This window comes from Silurus aristotelis, assembly GCF_946808225.1.
Source record: "Silurus aristotelis genome assembly, chromosome: 11".
In the NCBI taxonomy this organism is placed as follows: Eukaryota; Metazoa; Chordata; class Actinopteri; order Siluriformes; family Siluridae; genus Silurus; species Silurus aristotelis.
In genome coordinates this window covers 23,304,726-23,326,084 of record NC_139584.1, presented here as the reverse complement: position 1 = coordinate 23,326,084, position 21,359 = coordinate 23,304,726, and the positions used below count along the sequence as shown (strand labels likewise).

General features: G+C 39.4%; 1 protein-coding gene across 2 annotated transcripts in view; it reads right to left on the bottom strand.

Moving 5' to 3' along the window:
- The window catches only part of ift122 (intraflagellar transport 122 homolog (Chlamydomonas)), a 48,766-nt gene that overhangs the window by 16,469 nt on the left and 10,938 nt on the right, over positions 1 to 21,359 (bottom strand). For both annotated transcript variants that reach the window (XM_083554410.1, XM_083554411.1), the window contains exons 9-18: positions 16,631 to 16,822; positions 15,971 to 16,109; positions 12,905 to 13,107; positions 11,364 to 11,501; positions 7,785 to 7,949; positions 6,833 to 7,030; positions 5,731 to 5,871; positions 5,425 to 5,478; positions 1,620 to 1,781; positions 933 to 1,099 (exon numbers count right to left, since the gene is read on the bottom strand). In XM_083554410.1, the coding sequence (XP_083410536.1) occupies positions 933 to 1,099; positions 1,620 to 1,781; positions 5,425 to 5,478; positions 5,731 to 5,871; positions 6,833 to 7,030; positions 7,785 to 7,949; positions 11,364 to 11,501; positions 12,905 to 13,107; positions 15,971 to 16,109; positions 16,631 to 16,822 (1,559 nt within the window). The remainder of the gene's footprint in view (positions 1 to 932; positions 1,100 to 1,619; positions 1,782 to 5,424; positions 5,479 to 5,730; positions 5,872 to 6,832; positions 7,031 to 7,784; positions 7,950 to 11,363; positions 11,502 to 12,904; positions 13,108 to 15,970; positions 16,110 to 16,630; positions 16,823 to 21,359) is intronic.

Sequence of the window (21,359 nt, the reverse complement as noted above, 5' to 3'; positions counted from 1 at the left end):
TCTTCTTTGCATGATCAAGATTTGACCTGTGTTTGTGGTTGACATGGCAAACTGTGTTTACAGACAATGGTTTCTGCAGGTGTAAATAAGCCCATGCGATGATTTCTAATACAGAATCATGACTGTTTTAAATACAGTGCTGTCAGAGGGCCCAAAGATCAGATCCATCCAATATTGATATTTTTTACGCTTGTCCCTTGTGCACAGAGATTTCTCCAGATTTTTTGAAACTTTTGATGCAAACCGTTGAAACACTTTTGCAATTATATGTTGAGGAATATTTTTTTTTTAAATTGTTCCACAATTGTGGTGTTTCACAAATTAGTGAAGCTCTATCCAGCTTTACCTCTGAGACACTCTGCCTCTCTAAAATACACTATTTATACGCAATCATTTACTGACATGTTGTCAATTAACCTCAAGACTTTTGTTGCCCCGTCCCAACTTTCAGACGTGTTGCAGCCATCACATTCAAAATGACCTTATTGTTTTTTATAAATTTTACATTTTCTCAGTTTCAACATCTGATATGTGATCTATGTTCTACTGTGAATAACAATGGGTTTATGAGATTTGCAAATTGTTGCAGTTTGTTTTTATTTTCATTTTACAGTGTCCCAACTTTTTTTGGAATTGGGGTTGTATGGGGAAGAAGGCGAAAAGCACTTTCTGTAAATCATAAATCATGAGCAGCAGTTCGGGGGAAAAAAGCAGTTTGCTGGCTTCACATGTCTCACAAAAAGCACAAGTTAACGCTTACTCTCCCCAATTGGTAGTTGTCATGTGCCTGGAGAGAGCTGATTGATGGATAGGAGCTGATTGATTGGCAGGTGACCAAATTAGAAAGAAAAAAACTTTCTTCATTTTAGAGTTCAGGTAACCTGTGTGTGTATGTGCTTTAACCAGGAATTCAGTGTTTAAGTGAATCTCACATGTCCACCCAGCCGTGCTCCCCGATGATCTCGATGGCCTTCATGTTCTCCCCCGCGCTTAGGTACATGTCGACAGCGGCGCGCGGCTCTTTGCTGTTCTTAGCCCAGTCCGCCTGCTTCTTCATCAGCAGCTTTGTGTCTTTAGGGTCTGCCGAAGCCAGGAAGTCCTAGAACACACACGTGAGTAGCAAAATAATTTTTCTTCTTTTTGCACTATGCAAAAACAAACCAAACGAACATTTTCAAGTTTAACAGATCAAATACAGAGGAAGTGGGGAACAAATCCCTTTCCCTTTTCTCACGCTCTTCTCTTGCTCCCGAATACAAACACGTGCATAAAGGCACACTACAGTTGGGACCCGCAGCCCGATTGCAGAAATGTCTGAAAGGAACCTAATGTACTTGAAGTAGACGTAATTATTCGTTGCACGCGTCTGGAGCTCAAGGGTCTAGTGAAGTGGAGGAGCTGAGAAAAGAGCGCAGCGCAACAATTAGGACTGGTCTGTTTTCCTTCAACGAAAATCAGTGCAAAGAGCAGACAGAACATGAAAACATACACAAAGAAGAACTGCAAGAAGAGAAAACAAATATATACAGCAGCAATGGAAACATGGGTTTCATCCACCACACACATACACAAACCAAATGAGCAAGCACATGCTTTAATGTGAATGTAAACACACACACCTTGGCATACTCAAACATGCGCAGGTCTGTGTACATGGTGAGCGCCCGGTTATCATGGCCACTTCGCTTATAGAGTTTGGCAGCTTCGTGGAATTTGCCCTGGTAAGCGTAGACGTCTGCTTGAAAGAGATCACTGTTGTTCTCACCTCTCTTCTTCCTCTCCTGTGCAAAAGACACGCAATCACACGATTCCATTAGCGCATGCACAGGAAGAGTAGCCCAGCAAAATTATTTGTGTGTGTGTGTGTATGTGCAAATGATGAATCACCAACACACAAATAGAAACCACACATTTTTCGCTCTCTGATGGGTCGGCGATAAACAGAACAAAAATAGAAGAGCAAACTGGCGCACGAAACAAAACTTCTTCACCCTTGCCGGGTTGGATTTAGGCCAATTTCTATTATTATATTTTCAGATATCAAATGTCAAAAAGGATGTTCACAGATATCTATCTATCTACAGTGCTATAAGAAAGTTCCTAATTAGTCATTCTTTTTTATTTAATAATTCTTTTTAATATATATTGTATTCGTCACATTTAAATGATTCAGATCATCGAGCAAATTTGAATATTACTCAAAGATCACCAAAGAAAATAAAAAAGGCAGTTTGTGAAGCATGATTGCATTTATCAAAAAAGCAAATAAAGCTGTCCAAACCTGCCTGGTCCTATGTGCAAAGGGAATTCCCCCCTAAACCTGATAACTGGGGTTGTGCCACCCTTGGCGGCAACAAATGCAATCAAGCGTTTGCGATAACCGGCAACGAATCCTTCACATCGTTGTGGAGGTGTTGTGACCCACTGTCCTTTGCAGAATTCTTTTAATTCAGCCACATTGGAAGGGTTTTCGAGCATGAACGGCCTGTTTGAGATCATGCCACAGCATCTCAATCGAATTGAAGCCTGGACAAATTGTTTTTTTTTTGCCATTTAGAGGTGGATGCAGAATTCATTGTTTCATCATTTATGCCAATTCGTCCAGGTCCTGAACCAGACAGGCAGACAGATTTTATTCATCCCAATGGAAAATGTACAGCTACCAGCAGTATTCACAAACATAGGCAATAAGGCATGCAATAAATACTACAAAATATTAAATAGTAAAGAAAATACTCTGTGCAAGAGAACTGGGTATATGTTGAGTCTGTGCAAAGACTCGTTGTTAAGTTTGGACTCAAAGTCCATCAAACTACCACCACTTTGCCTGTTGGAATGATAGACTGTTTTTGTTTTTTTTTTGTTAAATACCGGGTTAGTTTTACGTCCAATGTAACAGGATGCACACCTTCCAAAAACTTAAACTTTTGTCTCATCAGTCCACAAAATATTTACCCGAAAGTCTTAGGGATAATCAAGATACCTTTTTGCCAAATGTAAGACAAGCCTTTGTGTTCTTTCTGGTCAGCAGTGGTTTTTGCCTTGGAACTCGGCAATGGATGTATTCTTTGCCCAGTCTCTTTCTTATTGTTGAATCATGAACACTGACCATAACAGGCAAGTGAGGCCTGCAGTTCTTTAGATGTTGCTCTGGGTCATTCCTGGGAAAGTTCACCACTGTTCCATGTTTTCTCCATTTGTGGATAATGTCTCTTACCATGGTTCGCTGGAGTCCCAAAGCCCTAGAAATTACTTTGTAACCCTTTCCAGACTAATACATGTCAATAATTTAGTTTCTCATCTGTTCTTGGATTTCCTTAAATCGTAGCATGATGTGTTGCTTTTTGAGATCTTTTAGCGTGCTTTACATTGGCAGACAGGTTCTATTTAAGTGATTTTCCCGATTCAACAGGTCTGACAGCAATCAGGTCGCAGTGGGGCAAGTGAAATTTAACTGATTTACATTTTCACATAGTGCCAGCTAGATCTGGACAGCTTAATAAATGATTTCCTCAATTACAAAACTGCATTTTGCTCAGGATATCTTTGTGGATTATTCACATTTTGAGTTATTTAACTGTGAGAAAAAATGCAAAAAATAAAAAAGAAATCAGAAAAATACTTTTTCACAACACTGTATCTATATGCATATGCATATACATACACACACACACACACACACACACACACACACACACACACACACACACAGTGTTGGGCCATGTGTGGTTCTTCTCCAAACTGTTACCACAAAGTTGGAAGTACACAATTGTAAAGGTCTCTGGATGTGGAAGCATTAAAATGTTCCCTTCGAATGAACTAGGAGACCTAAACCTGCTCCAGCATGACGATGCCCCCTGTGCACAAAGCACATAAAGATGTGGTTTACATAAGTTGGATTGGAGGATCTTGAGTGACCTGCTCTAAAACTCTGAACTCAACCCTACTAAAGACCTTTGGGAAGAAATGGAACACTGACACACTACATCAGTACCTAACTTTACTAACACCCTTTTAGCTGAATGAGCTGAGATTTATTTATTTTTGCATTAACCTGTGGTTAAAAAGACGTGTAGGTACAGTACATGTACCTACAGTACACAGATACACAAAAATGCACACGCCTTCTAATCTGCTGCAAAAAAACAGTATGTTATGCAAACCTTTAACACAACCTACTTTTGCATTATCCACTCAAATATAATAATCCGTTTTTTCTATACAACATTCCTGACATCAAAAACATTGCTGGTTAAAAAAGGCCAGCCCTTTTTAAAACTACTAGCTGGAGGCTACCAAGGTCTAAACACATACACAAAAAGCACACAAATGCATTCAGATTTGAAAGGTTGGCTTCTTGTTCACACAAAGCTGGATCCGTTTCGTCTAAACTCCAGAGCTTTTGGAGAAATCCGAAAGAAAGCCGAATAGGTAATAAAACATGATGGGGCGTGCTCTTAAGGAAAATGCTCAATAGCAGGGTATTGTGATGTGGCCTGATGTGAGTTACTGTTAGCACTGTTATGACTTTTATCAGTGCATGTCTCTTATTTCTTAAATAAATGACAAAACTCAGTTATTTAACACAAAACAAAGTTAGTTCCAGTTTTCACTCCATTGTTTTACACATTATACCAGCTAAGAAGAAACTATCACCAGCCTCTCAACTTTTTATCTTCACACTTGCTCTCCATCCTGAATACCTTCCCATGTCAAAATAAAACAGCTTTAGGGTGAAAGAGTGCTGGCATCTGAAGTCTCTTCACCTCAGAGAAGATTTCACCATCAACCATCAAACATTTACTCTTTTTTTTATGCATTAACCTTACAATTCCCTGTGTAAGTAATTATATAGAAAGAATTTAAAACAGGCCAGAAGTGATGGTTAATCTCAGTTTTTCACTACTCTAGACATTTCCTGTTGCCCGACGTTTCATGTTTTAATCACAGGTGATGCTAAAACAGTCAACTAGAGACTCGATGAATTGTAACTCACGATTAGAATTACAGTTGGGTGAAACACGCATGCATACAAAAGTTACGCCAAATCTCTATTAACATTCTAAAAGATTACAGAAATTGGTGAGTTGATTTTAAAATGCTTCTGATTAGACAAATGCCATTATTAGGATTTCATTACTAGTGTATGTTTGACTGTCAAAAGACCTATCGTTTAAATCAGTGCTTTTTTGCTCTGAGAATATCGTGGAAAAATGTATGCAACTTGTGTCAACTGTATGCAAATCCGAAAATCAGGTGTACTTGTCATTCAGCGCAGATCTTTACTGTAGACTTGTAGAATTATATTTGAACCTACTTTCAGAGTTACAGTTGTAGAACATACACCACTTACAACATATATTTGATGGTAAAGCTTTGAAAAGGAAGGGGTGGGGAACATGGTGAATGTGTAGCAGAACTTACTTCAATGCTATTGATGAGCTCAAGGTAGCGAAGGTCTCGGACCCTGATAAATGCCTAGAAAAAAAATAATTTAGAAAGGAATGCGAGACACATTTGGACATTCATCAATTTGGACAGAGATGAATAGTGTTTCTGTGAATAGTGATTAATTTCTCTTTCGGAAATATAAGAGGTTGCCTGAATTCTCAACTAGCACCAGGAAGCACCATCTGCTGCTTTCATGAGTTACGTGATGCAATATTTTAGTAAGAACCCGAAAATTAAATGGGGTGCCTGTGTGTCTGTAGAAGAAGTTTATTGAAAAACCTTTTTGGCTGTGTCAAAGTCCAGTCCTTCCAGTGCTTCTGTAGCCAGATCCCTCCAGTCACTGTCCGTCACGCCCAGGCAAGCGATCTGATAAGCTTCCTTAAACATCCTTCGCTCCAGATACTGGTACATGGGAGCTGACTGCGTGATATATATATATATATACACACACACACACACACACACACACACACACACACACACACACACACACACACACACACACACACACACACACACACACACACACACACACACAGTAATCCCCCGAATTTTGCACCCCCGGTTTATCGTGGAATTGCATTTGCCACATAACTATTTTGTTTGGCTGATTTTTCCGGTCTCTCGCGGACAGAACAAAAGACCAAAAAACATATAGGGAATTTTTTTATGGAGTTTTAAGTTGAAATAATGAAATTTATAAATAAAAATCTAATTATTCATAAAAAATTTTGAAAAAAATTTATAGAGTACAATACTGTATACATAAAATAGAGTCCGTTTATCGCGTTTTCTCATTTATATATATATATATACACACACACACACACACACACACACACACATGCATACGTGCACATACAGTGCATCCGGAAAATAATTACAATCCTGTCTTTGATGTCTACAGATAATTTCTTGTACTTCATGGCTTGGTTTGTGCTCTGACATGCACTGTTAACTGTGGGACCATAAATAGACAAGTGTTTGCCTTTCAAATCCTGTCCAATTCACTGAATTTACCACTGGTGGACTCCAATCAAGTTGTAGAAACATCTCAAGGATGATCAGTGGAAATAGAATGCACCTGAGGTCAATTTGGAGTGTCATAAAAAAGGCTGTGAATATTTACAGTATGTACATGTGATTTTATTTAGTTTTTTTTATTTTGTAATAAATTTGCAAAACATTCAAACAAACTTCTTTCACGTGGTCATTATGGGGTATTGATTGTAGAATTTTTTAAGGAAAATAATGAATTTAATCCATTTTGAAATACGGCTGTAACATAAAATGCGGAAAAAGTGAAGCTCTGTAAATACTATATATATATTTACATGGTTATCACTTAATTTCACAGGTATTTAACCCAATGCTCACACACCTGAGGCACCTCCACTGCAGCCATGGAGTAGACATGCAGGCAGAAGATCTTGGAGCCATTGTAGCCCACAACAAAGCCCTGAAGCTTCTGCTGGTGCACAGGGAAATTGCTCGCCTTGATGTTCAAATAGCCACTGCCAGAGAAACACAGCATGTCCTCACACTGTGTGTTCCAGGCCACGCTGTTTGCATTGGGCTCCTGATTATACACAGGCACCAAATTCAGAAAGATACCAAAAATATGAACAAAGAAACAAAAGAACTATATGAAAAAAAAGAAGGTTAAAGAGCTGAGGTTTGTCTTTTACTACCTGGTGATTTGATTTCTGTATGATTTAGCAATGACAGTATTTTCCTCTCTCAACTTCTAAGCCAAAAATACTCACTTTAAAAAAGAAAAAAATGTTTCCATATACTTAAGGTCACAATTTAGACCTGTCAATGTAGACATCTCTTTGCTTTTAACAGCAAAAGTGTTGCGTGTAAAGAGTGAATGCTTTTGACACAAAAAACTAAAACAAAAGATGTCATATCACTTCGGCTAAATACTAAGAGCCTATTAAACAGAAAATAGAAACATGAATGAAAAGAAAGAACATGTGCTGTGTTCAGAGATTATAACCAAATGAGTGTGACAGGTAACCTATAAACTTTACATTACAATATCATGAGAGTAGTTTTTTAGTTGTTGAGAATGTATTTCTGTTATCTGTTTTGTATATTTAAATGTGTGTCTACATGAACATCTATATTAAACATGAACATGCCACGATTCCTTAATGCCATAATCTAGTTTTAAAAACTCCTGAAACTGGCTTGTAATTGCTTGTGGACTGAGCTAAATTCTGTGGCATGAAACTGGCAAACCAGGCACAAGAGAACATGTGCATCTCTCTGATAAACAGGAAACGAGTGGAATTTGGTTCTGCCATCAATCTCAACTGGGGCATTACCTGGAAAAGCAGCTCTTTGGTCTGGATGTCGTAGACCAGGCAGGTGTTGTGCTCGTCCACTACAGCCAGCTTACTGCGAGACGTGCTCATGTCCAGACAGCGCACAGATGTGTTCTGCTTCAGCAGAGTGATAGGGAATGGGTTATCCACAAAGATCTTCAAAATCTGCCCAAACGGAGAACATATGTTAGACCTGCTGCAGTGTCTGGCTAATATCTTCCAAAAAAAAAAAAAAAAAAATGTAGCTCGCGCTTTACATGCGAATTTGCCAATACAAGCAAAGTAACTGCTTACTCATTTTCTAATCATGACTTAAAAGGGCTGGTATAATTTCAAAACCCTGCTGCATACCTGCACTAACACCATCCAGGTTTAAAACCATGCCAATTTATTGGACAAGCCACGTATAAATGCTCATTCATGCAGTTACCCAATCAGCCGATCGGGTTGCATCACCGCAACGTATACAATCGCACTGATCCAGTTCATATTCGCATTAAGCAACAGAAGATTTCAAGGTTTTTACTTGTTACATAGTTATATGCAGAATAACTTGGAGCGAAATGTAAATTGATCAGCCACTCAGAAAGGTGTGCATTAGATAAAAGGGACTATATATATAAAATATGAGGAAATAAAAGAAAATACGAGACAAAATGAGATATACAATTTATATAAAACAGAATGTGGAGGAAATGCGATTTTGCTGACTGTGACACGGTTGTTGGTACTAGACAGCATTTCAGAAGCTGCTGATCTCCTGCTGCCCAACCCCATACCCCACATCAAGCATGCGGCAGTTCTGCAAATGGAAACGCCATGTTGATTAGCGAGGTCTAAGGAAACTGGCCAGGCTGGTGCTAGCTCATAGGAATGCTACAGACAAGCTAACATCTGTGGTGAGCAAAAAAGCATCTTAAAGCGAACAACACAGCCAATCATTTCCACATGATCGCCAAACTGGATTTACAAAATTGGATATGAATGAGCAAGAGATCAGTTTCAAGTCAAGAGTATGGTTTTATATAACAAAGCTAAAATATGCAATGTTTTGATACTGTTAGAGCAGTAATATAATACATGTATAATATAAACATCTAGTAGAGAATAATCCTTAATTGAATAGTGTATCAATTACAGAATGGCAACATGCATTTCTGTTTAGTCCTACAAGTCCAAAGCTTTTAACAAAAAAACTGCAAACATCTTGTGCGGAAGGCAGCTGACTTCCAGCTAAAATATGTGAAATTGTGTTTGCAATTAACTGAAGAAGGCATGGAAGCCTATTAATGAAATATATAGACTAAGGGACTAGGGGTACACTCACACAGCTGCAAGCGGTTAAAAAGGCCATGCAGAGACCATATGGCTACAGTAAATATTCCCCCTCTAGGCACAAATAAAGTAGGTGCACCTATTAAAGGTTTGAAATCTTTCTTTTTCTTATGATGCTTTCTCCTTAACAGCAGTCATTACATCATGGAAATTTATAGGGCTCCCAATGTGTTAATAATATGGTGGGCAATTAAAGGTGCATTAGTGGCGAAGAGACGGCCTATTCCGAGATGACCCTGCCCCCATCCGCATGTTGAGATGTCTCACTGAGGATGAAAATGATGTAAGCCTTCATAGTCACAAGATCTCATTCCAACTGAAGATCAATGGGATTCTAGCCATTCATTTATACAACTGAGTAGCTATAAGGGCATTGCTCAGGGGCCCAGGGGTTGGCAGCTTGGTATGATTGGGATCTGAACTCATGACCTTCGGATCCAAAGTCCAATGCATTAACCACCAAGCCACCACCTCCCACCAGCATTAAAACTCCAACTGAGGGAATGCACTTTAGTGTGTTTAATCTCTTATTCGGTTAAACTGTCTGTATGCACATTATCAAGGCCAAAGGTATGTGAACACCTGATCATTGCATCTATATGAACTTGTTGGCCATCTCATTCCAAAAACCAATGGCATTCATTGTCTTTCCAATCCCTTATTTTGAAAACAGCCTCCAATCTTCTGAAAAGGCCCATGTTTTGGAGTGCGCTTGTGGGAATTTGTATTTAAATCAGTCAAAAGAGCATTTGTGAGGTCAGGCACTGATATTAGAAAAGAAGGCCTGGCTCGAAATCAATGTTCCAATTCATCCGCAAGTGGGTGAGGTCAAAGCTAGAGTGAGCCACTGAAATTCCTCCAAACAAAGCCGGTCAAATCATGTCTCTCCGTTATCTACCCCATACAGTATCCACCCCACTCTGTGCACAATCTTCTGGAAAAGGAACTGGTTGCCCCAAAGCTAAAAGCATACAACTGCCTAAAATGTCTTTGTATGCTGTAGAATTAAGATAACTCTTCACTGAAACTGTGAGGCACAAACACTGAAAACCAGCTTCAGACTATCCCAGACCCAAATATTTCAGTTTAATGTTCTCCTGGCTTACACCGAACCCAGATTTGTCCATCAGACTGCCAAACAGTGAAACGTGATTGATCACTCTCAAGAATGTGTTTCCACTGCTCCAGATTTCAACAACGACATGCGCTACACCATTCCAGACAATGCTTGGCATTGTGCATAGGCCTCTTAGGCTTGTGTTCATCTGTGCAGCCATGGAAACGCTTTTGAGGCTCTTGACGCACATTTCTAGGGCTTTCCAGAGACAGTATGAGTGATGCAATAGGCGATTTTTACGCACTACATGCACAAATTGTTTGTGTGGTCTAGCCACATCATGGCTCAGCTGTTATTGCTCCTATACGCTTACATTTCACAACACTTACAGCTGACCGGGGCAGAGCTAGCAAAAGTGGCATTCTTTGACAGTGCCACTTATAAAGTTCTTCAGAACGAACCAAACTAACGGCGCAACAGGCTTGTATATTCTTTATTACTGCTTTATCTATGTAAAGCTGCTTTGAGACAATGGCCATTGTTTAAAGAGCTATACAAATAAAAACAAATTGTATTGAATTAAAGATTTGGTCATTAGTGTATAATCTCTATGTGACTTTTAAAGAAATACCAATAAATTCATAAATAAAATGGAATTCCTAATGTCTTCGGAGTCTTATTTTCAGCCTTTCTGGACTAGGTGTAATGTGGTCTGTCATCTAAATGAATTTTGACACCCCTGGTCAACCTCCTGGTTTACATAATTTTCAAGTTATGTTCTTATTATGTCTGTTTTTGCTTTTTAATTTCGCACTTTCTACCCATAATTTTCCCAAACTGACAAATGTATAAAGTAACGCAGACCCACACACACACACACACACACACACACACACACACACACACACACACACACACACAGGACATTTGTGTTATTTGAAGCTTGCTTTTTAGAGCTAAATTGGGTGAATTGGGTAAATATTTATAGTGAAACCTTACCTTTAACTTTAAATAGAAATAAAGTGACCCTAAAAAGAAGTAAATGTTCAAAAAAACAAAAAAAAACCCAACAACAACAAGGACCTGCCTGTAAAAGTTTGTGTGATGAATTGTAATAAAAAAATAGAAAGATAAATATTTTACATATACACACTCTAGCAGTAAAAGGAAAAAAAACAACAACTCACTGCTCCATTTTTCAGGCCGACCAGAAGCCCCTCCCTTCCTGATGGGCCACCGATCACTTTGATGTAGCGAATCAGAGACTCCATGATCCATTCCTTCTCTTTCACACTGCTAAATGACAAACATTGCAGTCTCTTCTCCTACACACAGACAGAGAAAAAATAAACATGTACACAGGTGGTAAGCATCTTTCTTCGGCCGACAGCAGATAAAACGTTTTAGACGCTCGACAGCGCACGGTGAAAACAGACCTCCAGTGCAATGCCATTGCAATTACGAGCAGGTCAGAATTGAAACGAAACAGCATGTTGGGATTAGGAGGGAAAGCGAGGATGCAGGGTTTTTGATGTTAAACAGTCAGAGGCGGTGTACTTTAAGCAAAAGAAAACACCTTTTGTCTTTAGGGAAACGAGATTTAAGAGATCAACGGGCTGTTAAAAAGGCTTTGGGGGACAGTCTGAGAGTGAATCATTCTGGCTGCCTGTATGACATAAACCACAGACTGGAAGCACAGCCGGCTCAGGCATTTGAATCAGACAGCGGTCAAGACCTTGTCTCTGTATCTTCTATTGTCTGAGTGTACTAGTGTGCACACACGCGTGCATGCACTCACAGCTGTGAACAGAGTTATGTGCTGACTACATAGATACTAAGTTTGCCCTATGGCTAAGGATACAATTTCCCCCCCAAAGACTTCCATTACCTATTATTGATATATATTTCTAATATTTGCATGACATGCATATATTAGGTCCCGAAGTTTTTTCTGTGAGGGCCACATAATATTTCCTTTCTTTAATGGGGGGCCGGGTTGATCTGCAACCAAAAATTGCATGACCATGTTTTTTTTATATTCATTGCCATTGAAATTAAAACATTTACTTTCCTATGCATATGCATATTATTGTTGGATGAATTTAACAAATAATTACACTGTGTAAATAACTACAGGTTGACCGATAATGGACTTTACCGTTAATCGACCAATAGTTTTTAAAATAGATATTGGATTTAAAACTAAAAAACAAGTAAAATAAAAGAAATAAAAACAGTTCTGAATCACGAAAATGTGTTAAAGGAAATAAATATGAATTAATAAATTTAATTATATAATGAATAAACTGTAAATAATAAATATATTATAACGTGTTCTGTGGTGCGCAGTCTCATGTAAAAACAAAAAGCACGTTGCATCAGTGATTTGCCTCTAGAGGCTGCTCTCGTAATTGCAGAGGACCGGAAGCAGGAAAAACTATCGGGATGGATTGTGCCGAACTGTCGGTGCCTTGATATCTATATAACAAATAAGGGAATTTTAGCCAACCTTTATTATCAAATATGATATGAATAAAACGTATTTAAATTGACATTTTCAAAATATGTCTCTGGCATTGTTCAGAGGGCCGTTCCAAATTTGGGTGCACCCTACCCAGGCCCTATAATCTGCCATTTATTTATTGGTTGGCATTGCCTTCAATAAATGTGTACACACAACATTTATTGATTTATTCAGTACACACTATTGTCCTGCTGTAATCTATACCTGGCAGAGAATGATGTGCTGGGAGCAGACGACAAGCAGGTTGCACTCAAAGCGGCGGCAGATTTTCTCTTTGACGCGGTAGTGCATGTCGGAGAAGTCGTCAGAACTCAGCTCGTAAATTAGAATCTTCTCCGGGAGCTGGATGGCTAGCCGGCTGCGGTATATGGCGATTTTTTTCACCAGCTCACGACATTTTATACGCACTGAACAGGAGAGAGAAGGGACGCATTAGTACGGTACAAAGTGAAAAATTATATGTCTTTAAAGCAAGCGGAGTCATAATTTGCTTTTTTAGAAACATATATACACATGCTCGTTCATGCAGTTCAAGTTTTGGTGGCATTTTTTAGCTTGAGCAGCAATTCTTTGAGGTAAAATGCTTTGTTAATGAGAAAGGTTTAGAGAAAATGGTTAGGCTTGGTTTGAGTTGACAAGAAAACTACCGCTCTTAACAACCAGAGAGAGAAGAAACGCATCTCAAGAAGCACAACACAAAGAACCCGTGAAGCAGATACGCTAATATATAACTGTGAGAAAAGATGGACAGAAACTAGACAGTTAAAGACTGTATATATATAAAAATAAATATATATATATATATATATATATATATATATATATATATATATATATATATATATATATATATATATATATTTGATTAGGCAAATGAAAATACATAAAAAATACTCAACTAATGAACAATATTCAAATATCTGTAAGGTGGCTGTTTATTTGAAAAAACTGCATAAAAAAGACAAAGGAAAAAACAAAAAGAATAGACCAAATGCTCAAGAAAATGTTGTTTGACAACGCAAAAGTCGTCACCAGACAAAGCGATTTATATATATGCGCAATATTATATATATAGTGAGGAAAATAAGTATTTGAACACCCTGCTTTTTTGCAAGTTCTCCCACTTAGAAATCATGGAGGGGTCTGAAATTGTCATCGTAGGTGCATGTCCACTGTGAGAGACATAATCTAAAAAAAAAAAAAAAATCGAGAAATCACAATATATGATTTTTTAACTATTTATTTGTATGATACAGCTGCAAATAAGTATTTGAACACCTGAGAAAGTCAATGTTAATATTTGGTACAGTAGCCTTTGTTTGCAATTACAGAGGTCAAACGTTTCCTGTAGTTTTTCACCAGGTTTGCACACACTGCAGGAGAGATTTTGGCCCACTCCTCCACACAGATCTTCTCTAGATCAGTCAGGTTTCTGGCCTGTTGCTGAGAAACATGGAGTTTGAGCCCTCTCCAAAGATTCTCTATTGCGTTTAGGTCTGGAGACTGGCTAGGCCACGCCAGAACCTTGATATGCTTCTTACAGAGCCACTCCTTGGTTATCCTGGCTGTGTGCTTCGGGTCATTGTCATGTTGGAAGACCCAGCCTAGACCCATCTTTAAAGCTCTAACTGAGGAAAGGAAGTTGTTCCCCAAAATCTCGCAATACATGGCCCCGGTCATCCTCTCCTTAATACAGTGCAGTCACCCTGTCCCATGTGCAGAAAAACACCCCCAAAGCATGATGCTACCACCCCCATTCTTCACAGTAGGGATGGTGTTCTTGGGATGGTACTCATCATTCTTCTTCTTCCAAACACGTTTAGTGGAATTATGACCCAAAAGTTCTGTTTTGGTCTCATCTGACCACATGACTTTCTCCCATGACACCTCTGGATCATCCAAATGGTCATTGGCAAACTTAAGACGTGCCTGGACATGTGCTGGTTTAAGCAGGGGAACCTTCCGTGCCATGCATGATTTCAAACCATGATGTCTTAGTGTATTACCAACAGTAACCTTGGAAACGGTGGTCCCAGCTCTTTTCAGGTCATTGACCAGCTCCTCCCGTGTAGTTCTGGGCTGATTTCTCACCTTCGTTACGATCATTGAGACCCCACGAGGTGAGATCTTGCAAGGAGCCCCAGTCCGAGGGGGATTGACAGTCATGTTTAGCTTCTTCCATTTTCCAATGATTGCTCCAACAGTGGACCTTTTTTCACCAAGCTGCTTGGCAATTTCCCCGTAGCCCTTTCCAGCCTTGTGGAGGTGTACAATTTTGGCTCTAGTGTCTTTGGACAGCTCTTTGGTCTTGGCCATGTTAGTAGTTGGATTCTTACTGATTGTATGGGGTGGACAGGTGTCTTTATGCAGCTAACGACCTCAAACAGGTGCATCTAATTTAGGATAATAAATGTAGTGGAGGTGGACATTTTAAAGGCAGACTAACAGGTCTTTGAGGGTCAGAATTCTAGCTGATAGACAGGTGTTCAAATACTTATTTGCAGCTGTATCATACAAATAAATAGTTTAAAAATCTTATATTGTGATTTCTGGATTTTTAATTTTTTTAGATTATGTCTCTCACAGTGGACATGCACCTACGATGACAATTTCAGACCCCTCCATGATTTCTAAGTGGGAGAACTTGCAAAATAGCAGAGTGTTCAAATACTTATTTTCCTTACTTATATATATATTTTGTTGATATATATATATATATGCGCCTTGGTGTGTGCTTGCAAAAATTACACTGGGTAACCAGCCGACTCAACAAAACCGAACAAAAAATGAATTATTTACGCAATAAAGTTTTTAAATGTTTAAATTAAGATATTCATAACAAGAAACCCAGCCGACAGAACAGAAGTGGGGAAATTAATGAGCGATTATTTCCCCGGCGGTCAGCCGAGTGGAGAGACGACGGCGAGGCTCATGTTTTAAATGACTGCCTTTTACCTCAGGTGATGAAACAGAGATGATGCGGATGATGCTGACAATCAAAGTGGGGACTCATCTTGCATTGCAATCTTTTTAGATGTGTGTGTGTGTGTGTGTGTGTGTGTGTGTGTGTGTGTGTGTGTGTGTGTGTGTGTGTGTGTGTGTGTGTGTGTGTTGGGGGGGGCAATGTAGATGGCTTCGAGATGGCAATGTAGATGGCTTCGAGTTGAAATGCAAGCAAGACAGGAAAAACCTCTACTTTTCAGAAGCACAGAAAGTAGAGAGTGTCAGCGTTTGTCATTGTGCAATGTGGGATTGGCTGTGAAGAAGCACCTTTCTGCTCAGTGATGAGGTGTTGGACGATGACATCAGTCATGCTGTCTCTGTAGGCATAGCGGTCCTTATAAAGACCGTGCACTGTGCTGAAAATCAGCTGGAAGAATGCGATCGTGCCGTCCTGACAACCCACCACCTGGAAATCAGACGTGCAAAAAGTATAAGGAGGTTAACGTCTACGACAATTGTGAATTGTAACTCTACGCCATCCTTAAAGGTAAAGGTAATGATTGAATCCAATTTGCGAGAGGAAACACAGCAAGAATATGACATACTAAAGAACGTAATTCGGTATTTAAGCACAAATCAGCATCGGATAAACAGTAAGCTTGATGTTTGACTGGAGTTAGAAGTAGGGCTGATTTTTACATCCTCATTACCATTTCTGATACTCGCGAGATGCCGTTCGAGCTCATAAATTAAAACTATTTGCATTTTAGTCAATCACTTTCTCTCTTGCACGCTCTCTCGCACACACATCAGCTTCTAAAAAGAGCACAGGCATTTGCATTTTAACTCTGCCTTCCTGGCTACCTTATAACTTTTCAAAGTGTCACATTGCATTCCAAATCCCCACGGCAGCCAAATACACTGACTGGCAACCCACCGGAGCATCCAAAAAAGAAATCAGCGCAGCGTTTTAATCTGAAATCTTACCACGTAGTTGGAGTCGGGTTTAACCCTGCAGGTCCAGACCCAGGAGTTCTGATCTCCGATGGTCCCGAGTCGAACACCGTCTTTAGTGTAGAGTGATACCTGCTTGTCCGAGCCTCCCATTACGATGTACTCGCCTTTCGAGAAATAGCTCACGCAACAAGGGTCGAAGTTTAACTGTCTGTCCTTTCCTATCTGGGGTAAAATAAAGAAATAAAGAATAAAATAAAAACACACAAACAATGTCAAGCCCCAAACCAGAGCAGTTACATAAAGCGAGTGGGCACGCTGTAAAAATACACAATCTATAAAAAGAGTGGGTTTCAGAATCAAGATTTTGCTTCAAAATATTTCAGGGATTTTTTTTTTCCCTGAACCTCACCTACAGTAAAGTAACTGCTAATGATTTTTCTCTGAGCTGCATTTTCATCTGGCAGCAAGGACAAAAATAACACGCACAACTTTTTGTGTGTAGCTGTGACAGATATATTCATAGATTAGTTACAGGCGGTATCCTGCATACAATAAAAAATTGGGTAAATTTGTTGCAAAGTTTATAATGCATACTGTGGATGCACGGATCGAGCTCTTCACAAATACGTTAATAAGAGGGATCAGCCATGAAGCTGTGACGTCCAATCACATCAGTTCCTCTCACTCACTTTCCAAACCAATATCATTCTCCTGTGCAAGCTTACATGTGAGCCTCTATGTCATGAGTCATCATCTTAAAAAAATCATATTTAATGAACCTGACAAATGTAAGAAAAAAAACTGTCTATTCGTTCAGAGACTTTAAACCTGAATCAGCACGCTCCTTGGTCCAATCAAATTTATTTTTTCTCTCGAGGCAGCCCAGAAACTAGCTACAAGATTATGCTGCGTTCAATTTAACCCCTTATTTCCGAGCTACATAGTGAGGGAAAAAAATATGGTGCCTCCCCTAAAACAACAAACTGAATAGTCAATCTTAAAGGTATACTATACTACCATACACTATGAAGACACAAAGGGCTGACTGCACCCCAGACCTCCTCACCTTCATCAGTACCTGCCTTTACTAACACTCTTGTAGCTGAATGCACACAAATCTCCACACTCCAAAATATCTCCCCAAAACACATCTCACCAAAAGAATGGACATCATTATAACAGCGAATAGGGACTAAATGTCGAACAGGATAAAAAAAAAAAAAACCCACATAAATCCTATGGCCAGACGTTCACAAACTTTTGTCCTTAAAGTGTATATAGCATAACTAATTTAAAAATACCCACTGGCCGGAAGTAAAACTAAATGTGAATAAAAATAGTGATCACAAAATAAAACACCACTGACACCACTTGCTAAACTTAGGGTTGTAGAGAACAACTTTTTTAGTATTGCTTCAGAGTTTAAAGGGTGTTTTTCTTTTTTTTTTCTAGTCAGAAGACATCTTTGATATATATTCAAAAGTGCCTTTTTTAACCTTATGTGGTCTAACAAACAACTAGGGTTAGTTCAATAAAAGAAAAGGATGACAAACACAATGCTTAGAATGAACTCGTGCGAGTGTTTATTCTCCATGCAGGATCTATTTAGAGTCATAATGTGAAGTGATTTGTTTTATATACAAAAATGAGTTTGTCACTTAATCATTGAAATGTAACTGTTTTCATCACTGAGTGAATATGAAAGCAAGAAACACTTGGGGACTTCACAATTTTTTCTTCCCAGGTCTAGCATTTTTTGTCAACTCCACAAGACTGTAAGCCTATTAAAAGTCATCTTGTAATTCGTTCAATTACAATCAACATCTTGTAAATCATTCAATTTGTAGACCCAATAAAAATAAAACTGTGACAATGACAATTGAGACAAACCAAATTATCACTATGATATTTGGCCATGATCCCTTCTTTCCTCAAATATATCAATTTGTTACAGCCTATAAGTAACAACCAAAACCATGTGTAAGGGGCATATCTTCAGATAACCACGCTAACAACCAAACCTAGCAAGCAACTGGATCTCAAACAACATATGGTGAATTTCACTAGCCAGGTAGCATTACCTCCATTATTAGCAGATGATAAAGTAGTTAATCACTTCAGCAAAGCTCACATAGCTGAGTAGAGTGGAGTAGCATTTACTCAATTTAGTGTACATTATATTCATTCGAACACTTGTATTAATATTTTCTCAAATGGGAAAAAAAACAAACAAACAGAAAACGCTATATTTATTCAGTAGCCTTGACAGATAGTGTATTCAATCCCACACATGCTTGTCATCTCAAGGCCAGACTAATGCAGCAGGCTCCAGTCAGGCCAGACTCTAAAGGACATTCGACCTCTGCATCTGATCCAGAATGCAACTGCATGACTTGTTTCCAACCCTCCTAAGTTCCCCCACACCAAACTATTTCTACGCTTCCTTCACTGTCTTCCTGAAGCTGCCACATCTGATATAAAACACTAATGCTCGCCTACCAAAAACAGTTTATCACTCCTTTACCTTATCGCACTTATCTCACTCTGCTTTATTCCACCACTGTTCAAATGGTCCCACCATCATCTCTCATGGAACAAGAAGATATGCTTCAGGACTTATATTTTGTCTGACACTTGGTGGCAGAACAAATTCTTAATTGGTGTCTGTACAGTTGAGTCACTAACAGGTTTCAAACAGGCACCATATATGTATTATATATATATATACTGTATAATTATATATATATATATATATATATATATATATATATATATATATATATATATATATATATATATATATATATATCTCCACCAAGCGGTATCTACAAATTTTGAGACCAGATTTAAAACACACCAACAGATGGCAGCACAAGGCTGCATGCACAGTCACAGGGAGCACCCACCTTTATAAGTCAGTTTGCCAAAAGATATCGTCCTGTGTACATCTGTGCAACTAGTGCTATTCTGACTACGTACCTTACCACATCTGCAATTTAAATTTGAATATCAAGTTAGGACAAATTAATCCTGTGTGAAAATGGGCATATCTGCCACAGAAACCGGGCTCTCCTCACACCCCGCACCCACCCTACTCGCCAAATTTGGCTCCTGTGGACTTCGCCCTCTTCCCGAAGATGAAGCTGAAACGTTGCCGTTTTAAAACCATTGCAGAGATTTAGCGTGAATCAGTGAAGGTGCTTGCAACGATTCGAAAAGAAGACTTGCAGGACACATTACAGAAGTGGCAGGCACGCTTGGAGCGCTGAATTACAAAGGGGACTACTTTAAAGGTGATAGTGTGTAAAGTACTTTCTTGTAAACAGAGAGTCTAGAAACCTTTATCTATATGTATATCTATATGGGAAGTGGAAGCTTAGTGGTTAATGCATTGGACTTTGGTTGTAAGTTGTTGTAAGGAAGGTTGTAAGTTCAAATCCCACCCACTCCAAGCTGCCACCCCTGGGCCCCTGAGCAAGGTCCTTAACCCAGTGGCTGCTCAGCTGTATGAATGAGATACATGTAGGTCACTCTGAATGAATGTGTCTGCCAAATGCTGTAGATGATGTAGGATGTAACTTGATACCTATATATCTTTCTATGTATAAATAAAAGACGTTGCTCTGTCTGCCAAATGACATAAATGTTGCATAACATCAGCATTCTTCATCTAACTGGTGAAGGATCCTTTGTGAAGGATTGCTTGAAAATGAGGGGGGGGGCCTGCTGTTGTTGCGTAGAATGTGCACCAGTGGGTTTGAAAATAGCATTGTTCTGGCAGATTTTGTACAGTACACCCCAAGTTCCTGCTCTCCGCCACGTCAGCGCTGGCTTACACCGACTCAAACTCTCATCAATCCTCCAGCATTACACCATTACCTTCACCTCGCTCACTAGTAAATGTGATTGATTCCACGAGGAGATTTAATGAACAGGACAGCGGCAGATCCAGAGATCACAGTGAGATCGTTACTTTATTCCGCTGTTCATGGAAAGGAATATTATAGGGTCATGTGACATAAGGGAACATCTAGACAACATGGAATGCATGCACCTAATTTCTCACCTGCGCTGACAAATCGTATTTTGAGAAACCAGGCCATGTAACATGTAATAGAGTGTGTGTGTGTGTGTGTGTGTGTGTGTGTGTGGGGGGGGGGGGGGGTGGGGGGGCACCATTCTCGACCTCGGAGCACGTAATAAATCACAAACAAGTTGGCGCGACCTGAAAATGCATGGCGGAGCGACGGTAAAACTGCGCACTCAGCTCCCCGAGCGTTTTCCGTATAAACATTCTTCAGACGGACAGCTCAATGAATTCTCACTAACTGGGGGTGTGTGCAGCTGTTTAAGAGCGAGACAAATACACTGGAGGTGGAGGCTGCTTACGCTGATTCGTATATATGATATATATAGACAAAGATATATAGGAAGAGGAAGAGAAAGAAAGAGGTCGCGTTTCATATTTTAGTACGATTCAGTGTCTGGGTCGTGTCTTCTCACTCGGGCTCTTCGGATCAAAGCCTCAACAGGCCATTTAGCTGTCTGGGCATGACTGGCCCTCATCATTTTTCTAAATGGCCCCTATTGTGTTGGTCATGGAGGTCTGTTAGTGCAAAGTCAGAATTCTAAAGCCTCCACGATACGTACATGTGCGCGCACACACACACTTACATTTCACAGAGCATCTGTTTCCCTTCATATCCAACCCCAGGCCAGACTGGCTTCCATTCCTTTTCTCTGAAATACCTCCTTAGAC